The sequence below is a fragment of the Centroberyx gerrardi genome, chromosome 17 (genome assembly GCF_048128805.1).
Source record: "Centroberyx gerrardi isolate f3 chromosome 17, fCenGer3.hap1.cur.20231027, whole genome shotgun sequence".
Classification (NCBI taxonomy): domain Eukaryota; kingdom Metazoa; phylum Chordata; class Actinopteri; order Beryciformes; family Berycidae; genus Centroberyx; species Centroberyx gerrardi.
The window spans coordinates 2091557-2099278 of NC_136013.1; the positions used below are offsets into that span (position 1 = coordinate 2091557).

The 7722-nt window shown below is 41.5% G+C and overlaps 1 protein-coding gene across 3 annotated transcripts in view; it reads right to left on the minus strand.

The window, feature by feature from the left end:
* Positions 1-1301: 1301 nt before the first annotated feature.
* Positions 1302-7722, minus strand: part of arhgap5 (Rho GTPase activating protein 5) — a 50506-nt gene continuing 44085 nt past the window's right edge. For all 3 annotated transcript variants that reach the window (XM_071918157.2, XM_071918156.2, XM_071918158.2), the window contains exons 6-7: positions 5311-5416; positions 1302-1874 (exon numbers count right to left, since the gene is read on the minus strand). In XM_071918157.2, coding sequence (XP_071774258.1) covers positions 1556-1874; positions 5311-5416 — 425 coding nt within the window. In that variant the 3' untranslated portion in view covers positions 1302-1555. The remainder of the gene's footprint in view (positions 1875-5310; positions 5417-7722) is intronic.

Genomic DNA, 7722 nt, shown 5'->3' on the forward strand with positions numbered 1-7722 from the left:
TTAGTCAGACAGCTAAACAGTCAGTCAACTAACCAATCAGCTAACATGTCAGTAAACTAGCTAATCACTCAACTAACCAGTCAGTGAGCCAGCTAATCAGTCAGCTAACCAAGCGGTCCATCACTCAGTGATTCAGTCAGTCAACCAGCTAACCAATCAATCAACCAGTCAGTCAGTCAGTCAGCTAACCAATCAATCAACCAGTCAGTCAGTCAGTCAGTCAGCTAACCAATCAATCAATCAGTCAGTCAGTCAGTCAGTCAGTCAGTCAGTCAGTCAGCTAACCAATCAATCAGTCAGTCAGTCAGTCAGTCAGTCAGTCAGCTAACCAATCAATCAATCAGTCAGTCAATCAGTCAATCAGTCAGTCAGTCAGTCAGTCAGTCAGTCAGTCAGCTAACCAATCAATCAATCAGTCAGTCAGTCAGTCAGTCAGTCAGTCAGTCAGTCAGCTAACCAATCAATCAATCAGTCAGTCAATCAGTCAGTCAATCAGTCAGTCAGTCAGTCAGTCAGTCAGTCAGTCAGCTAACCAATCAATCAGTCAGTCAGTCAGTCAGTCAGTCAGTCAGCTAACCAATCAATCAGTCAGTCAGTCAGTCAGTCAGTCAGTCAGCTAACCAATCAATCAATCAACCAGTCAGTCAGTCAGTCAGTCAGTCAGTCGCAGAGGGTTAGCAGGGTTCATCTTCTGAGTCAGTTGCAGTCATGCGGACTCTACTGTGAAACTTGGAGGAGCAGGGGGATGGGAGGGCGGGGCCTGAGGCTGGGGGGCGGGGCCTGAGGCTGGGGGATGGGGGGGGTGGGGGTGCTTTGGACCCCAATGTGCTATTCCATCAGGACAGGAGAGGAGGCTAATCTTGATTTGGCCCGCCATGTCCCAGAATCCCCAGAGCCCGAGAGAGACCCTGCTTTAGTGTGTTCATGTTATGTGCCAGGCCAGATCAGTTCATCCCAGAGAGAGTCATCTAATCCAAACAGCCGTTCCCCTCCCGTAAAACGAAGGGCTCGTCTCCAATCGGCTCCGGTAAGTCAAATCCAAAACTGGTTTCAAAAGGCGACGTCCGATTGTAATTCTCTAATCCAGGATTTATTTTGCACCGATCAATCTGAAACTGACCGCATCAACAGGGGGATTTGAGGTGGGAATTCTCTGAAGGGAGGGAGGGCTAGCGGTGAGAGAGGCCGCCCGGCGACCGAAAGATCACAAGTTTGACCCCGGCGACCGCCGACCAGGACGCTGAACCCCAAAGCTCAGTCGCTGCGAGTCGATTCGATGTTTGACGCGATGACAAATCCGTCAGCAGCCAGGGAACAGCCTCGTCCGTCCGCACGCCACGGCGGCCGGCAAATCCCCACAAAATTCACCGGCCGAGTTCACTTTTTTTATTTTACGAGCCGACTAGGTTTTTGTAGAATAGAATAAGACCTCCAAGCGATGGGTGGTTACCTGCCGAAAGCGGCGGGTAGCGAAGACAAAAGATTTCACCAGCGTTTTACCCAGCCTGCCCCTCTCTCTCTCTCTCTCTCTCTCTCTCTCTCTCTCTCTCTCTCTCTATATGAGCGGGTCGGGCTGGAGGGTGTGTTGGATCTGCTGGGGCTGCAGAGGCGGGGGGAGCTGCAGGGGAAGCAGGGCCTCCACCATGTTGTGGCAGTGGGGGGGCGGCGTCCCCTCGCTGCTGGAGCTCTCCGCCACCTCGCCGCCGTAGAAGAAGTAGTCGCTCTGCAGGATGAAGGACTCGATGACGGCCTGGTTCAGCTTGGTGGTCGACAGCGTGTCCTTGTTCTCGAAGTCGGGGCGCATCAGCGTCGGCCAGAAGCAGATGGACAGGTTGTCGGCCGTCATTAAGGTGGTCTTGCTCTGCTGGCTCACCCTGCGGAGGAAAGAAACACATTAAAATGGTCAGAAATGGCTAAATTAATTCACCAAACACTGTCACCGCCTACTGCCTCAAATTGGTCAGCTGACAGAAAATAGAAGCGGTCTTTCCAAGCTGAGGAAGACACTTTGTCCACCTTGGGCACAGTAAACAAAATTTAGAAGACATGAAATATGGACAGACATAGTTTAATAAACTAGTTATGTTAAAGTCACAAGGAAGTGTCATTTTGATGGGGTCTTACGTCTGTAATTGGCCGTATTATTGGTGGGAATCTGTGATAGTATATTGGTGGGAATTTTTATGTACAGCAACTGGTATGCCATGAAGTAACCACTAAAATATACATATTTCAGGAAGTAGTGGGATAAGTAATGGGATTTTGATTTTAAAAAAATACAAGAAAATACAAATTTTATAAATTTGTTTAAAGATGAAAAAGTCATTAATTTCATTGTGACTTTAACAAATTTTCAGCCATCTTTCTCTGCTGGCTCACCCTACACAGGAAATGTAGGAAGAGAATGATTTAATATGATTTTGAGTCAAATCTATACATCACATTTAAGTTTGCATCTAACAAAATATTCCTTAACGAACTCAGGTATCACACTAACAAACTACACTGCTGTTTTCCCAGGCGCTGGATAGCAAGAACCTGCATTTTGTGAAACATATTTCAAGTCTTTCATTATCGTCTAACCAGGAGAAACCAAGAAACTTCTCAGCCCATCATATAAAAGACAACAGAACTTCAAATAAATTGCATTTATCTTCAGTGTCTTCCAGCTCACAGAAGAGAGATGGATTCTGTCTTCTGTTTCTAGCTGTAATATTCCAGCTGTCAGCGAGGGTTGGACATCGATTCGCTGTCTCATCACTGAGCCTCGCTCGCATCGCTCAACAAACTCTCTGCTAAGAAACTTCTGGATTTGTCTCAGTAGAAAAAAGTTCAGGCGATACAGTAGATCACACTTTAGGAAATAAACGAAACGCCAACAAAGCAGATTCTGACAACAAAAAATGAGTCGTGTCACTGAACTGTGCTTCGGTGAATCTCTTTCTTTGTTTATTAAACCTTTCAGTTTGAACAAGTGGAACACTGAAATCCGGTCGGAGGAAACTTATGATGATGGAACAAAGAAAATAATGTTTACCAATAATTGTAAATAGGCGAAAAAAGGTGGGAACTCTATATATATTTTTTTTATATATATTGACAGAATCTGCTTTGTCAAAGTCCTGTCTGTTTTCAGTTCAGACTGTAGTTTCCTGTTCAGACTGTAGTTTTCTGTTCAGACTGTAGTTTTCAGTTCAGACTGTAGTTTTCTTCTATTCAGACTGTAGTTTTCTGTTCAGACTGTAGTTTTCTGTTCAGACTGTAGTTTTCTATTCAGACTGTAGTTTTCTTCTATTCAGACTGTAGTTTTCTGTTCAGACTGTAGTTTTCTTCTATTCAGACTGTAGTTTTCTTCTATTCAGACTGTAGTTTTCTGTTCAGACTGTTTTCTCCTATTCAGACTGTAGTTTTCTATTCAGACTGTAGTTTTCTATTCAGACTGTAGTTTTCTGTTCAGACTATTTTTCCTGTTCAGACTGTTTTCTCCTATTCAGACTGTAGTTTTGTGTTCAGATTGTTTTCTTCTATTCAGACTGTAGTTTCCTGTTCAGACTGTTTTCTTCTGTTCAGACTGTAGTTTCCTGTTCAGACTGTTTTCTCCTATTCAGACTGTAGTTTTGTGTTCAGATTGTTTTCTTCTATTCAGACTGTAGTTTCCTGTTCAGACTGTTTTCTTCTGTTCAGACTGTAGTTTCCTGTTCAGAGTGTTTTCTTCTATTCAGACTGTAGTTTCCTGTTCAGACTGTTTTCTTCTATTCAGACTGTAGTTTCCTGTTCAGACTGTTTTCTTCTATTCAGACTGTAGTTTCCTGTTCAGACTGTTTTCTTCTGTTCAGATTGTAGTTTCCTGTTCAGACTGTTTTCTTTTGTTCAGACTGTAGTTTCCTGATCAGACTGTTTTCTTCTGTTCAGACTGTAGTTTCCTGTTCAGACTGTTTTCTTCTGTTCAGACTGTAGTTTCCTGTTCAGACTGTTTTCTTCTATTCAGACTGTAGTTTCCTGTTCAGACTGTTTTCTTCTGTTCAGACTGTAGTTTCCTGTTCAGACTGTTTTCTTCTGTTCAGACTGTAGTTTCCTGTTCAGACTGTTTTCTTCTATTCAGACTGTAGTTTCCTGTTCAGACTGTTTTCTTCTGTTCAGACTGTAGTTTCCTGTTCAGACTGTTTTCTTCTGTTCAGACTGTAGTTTCCTGTTCAGACTGTTTTCTCCTATTCAGACTGTAGTTTTGTGTTCAGATTGTTTTTGTCTGTTCAGACTGTTTTCTTCTGTTCAGACTGTAGTTTCCTGTTCAGACTGTTTTCTTCTATTCAGACTGTAGTTTCCTGTTCAGACTGTTTTCTTCTATTCAGACTGTAGTTTCCTGTTCAGACTGTTTTCTTCTATTCAGACTGTAGTTTTCTGTTCAGACAGTTTTCTTCTATTCAGACTGTAGTTTTGTGTTCAGACGGTTTTCTTCTATTCAGACTGTAGTTTTGTGTTCAGACGGTTTTCTTCTATTCAGACTGTAGTTTTGTGTTCAGACGGTTTTCTTCTATTCAGACTGTAGTTTTGTGTTCAGACGGTTTTCTTCTATTCAGACTGTAGTTTCCTGTTCAGACGGTTTTCTTCTGTTCAGACTGTAGTTTTCTCTTCAGATTGTTTTTGTCTGTGCTGACTGTTTTATTTTCAGCGCTGGCTGTGTGTTTTGCTCTCAGCAGCAGATCAGGATTAGTCCCTCCTCTCTCCTCTCTGTCACACCACATCTACACTTTCATTTGCATGTTGGGGCGTTTAGCTCACACACACACACACACACACACACACACACAGCATGAGACTCAAAAACCCCAGCTGTGAAGTGTGTGTGTGTGTGTGTGCATATGGTATCTGAGCTTAGCATGCGCATGTGTGTCTGAGCTTGGTGTGTGTGTGTGTGTGTGTATGATAGGTGCATCTGAACTTTGTGTGTGTGTTTGTGTGGTATGTGCATGTGTACTAGGTGTGTGTGTATTTGAACTCGGTGTGTGTGTATGTGTGTGTGCATCTGAGCTTAGAGTGTGTGTGTTTATCTGAGATTGGTGTGTGTGTGTCTAAGCTTGATGTGTGCATCGAGTGTGTATCTGAGATTAGGGAGTGTGTGTGAGTGTGTGTGTCTGTGTGAGTGGTATGTGCATCTGAACTTGGTGTGTGTGTGTGTGTGTGTGTGTGTGTGTGTGTATATATCTAAGCTTGTTGTTTGTATGGAGCATGTATCTGAGCTTTATGGTTGGTTGAGAGTGTGTGTGTGTGTGTGTGTGCGCGTGTGTGTGTGTGTGTGTGTGTGTGTCTCACCTGTTGAGATGTGTGATGATGTATTTGAAGACCAGGTAGTTGACAGGAGGAAACTTATTGACGATCTCCCTCAGCACCTGCAGACGCTCGATGTAGTCCACGATTTCTAATGCACGTACACACACACACACACACACACACGCACACACACACACACACAGAGAGAGAACACAGAAGGCTTTTTACACACACACGCTCTCTTGGGAACGGAAATTATACTCTGTGGAAAACAAAAGGCTGTGATCCTGCCAAAAGCAACTCCCACGCTGTCCCCCCCACACACACACATACACACACACACACACACACACACACACACACATACACTAAGCCTTGAAGGCAGAAACAAGGCCAGCCTACATCAGCTCTTTAACACTGGCAAAAAACAAACAAGTCTTTTATTATAGCTAATAAATAAATGTCATATTTGTGTTTAATTGTATAGATTTAGTAACATCACAGTGGGATTAAACAGCTGATAAATGGCTGTAATGTTCTTATACAGATTTAGGGGAGAATGGACTGGAAATAAAGAGTTTAAGCCTTTAGATGATTCTCTGGAAAATGAACATTTCACCCAGGATCCCACTTGTGTGTAAAATTCCAGACTTTTCCATGACTTTCCAGAACTACAATGCAATTTTTATTAATGTTAGATGCTTTTGTTTCTTTTGATCATTTTAAAGATATGATTTTAAACACTTATAAGAACTCCTTCATCCCAACAGCTGTCAGTATTTTAAACAAACAATGAAAGACATTCGCACACTGTCATATTTGCACGTTGCCACATGCACTTTTACTTTTACCTCAAATCTTATGTATGTTTTTAACCCTTATGTCTGTTTATTTGTTCTTAGGTGGTGTGTCTTTTATTTCCTTTTTTATGAGCCACGTCAAAGACAATTTTCTGTCATGCTTGTGATAGACAATAAAGTTTCTGAATCTGAATCTCCCCTCTTTTACTCTCAACCATTTCTTCTTGATTTTTCTTTTGTTTTCTATTTATTATTACTGTCGTCATTTGTTTACATGATATATGTTGACTTTGTCTGTTTGCTTGCCCTGTTTTAATATTGTACATTCGACACATTTTCAAAAAAAGGTTATGAATGAATGACCACTTAAAAAACTGTTCTTCCGAATTAAGAGATATGGTGCTAGCAGCTGACTTCAATACTGAGAGTATGGCTTATCATTTTGAAATTTTGACTTAATTTATTTCTATATATATACCTGGGTGGTGAAGGTATGTGTGTTGGTGTGTGTGTGGATGTGTGTGTATGTGTGTCTGTGCGTGTGTGGATGCGAGTATGTAGTTTATGTATGTATTTGCACATGTACATCTTTATATATACATTTTTATTTTGCCAATATTATTATTAGAATTGTATATTATTTTAATTTCTGTCTATTACTATTTTTAATTTGTTATTTTTATTTATTTATTTATTTATTTCTAAGCTGTACTTAGTATAAAATGTCAACCTCTTTTGCACATCATATTTCTGCTATGTTATGTTTACCTTTTTAACTGATTGTATGTCTGCAGTTTTTCGTTGAAAATTAATAAAAATTTGGTAAAAAAAAAACAAAAAAAAACTGTTCTTCCTTCCTGGTTTGTTCATGTTGTTTTCCAGTCAGGTTTCCACCACCATCTCCCGCAATCAAAAACTTACAGCATATTTCTGCTGTTTTCCTGGAAAGTGACTCATTAAATTCCCTGATTTCCCCGGAGAATTTGATCACATTCTCTGAATTTCACTCTCATTCGAGCTGAAACGCGTCGGCCGGTTATGAAATATTTAAACTGTCGATGTGAAATAAAGGTTTTTAACTCTGCCTTGATTTTTAATAGATTCCTGACTTTCTGTCTGGAACACATCGCTCTAAATTCCAGGATATTCCCTAAATTCCAGCACCAGCGGGACGCCGGTTATATTTTTAGACACACAAACACAAACCTAGACGTATTCACACTCCCTGCACACACACACATACAGATTTATTCACCCTGCATGCTATAAATCATCTTAATGAGGCGACAGCGGGAGCCTTTGACCCTCTAATGGCCGCAAGAAGTCAAAGGTCACTAATCCATACTGTCACCCCCCGACATCAAATAGAAATATCATGGAGAAACCTTTTACCACCAGACCGATGTAACGCTGTAATCCCTGTTTATTATTATATATCAGTCTGATGGGAAAACGCCCTGTACCCACAATGCCACGGGTTCAAATGTAGCAGCGATACTCCAGAGGGGAGAGCGACTTTAAAATCAGATCAGATGAAACTTTAACGGTTTCTGTCAGGAGATTCGGCCGCTGCAGCAGCAAATAGAAACGTAAAATATAGATAAGAACATGAGACGTCCGCAGCTGACGGTTTCTACACCAAAACCTGATAAGC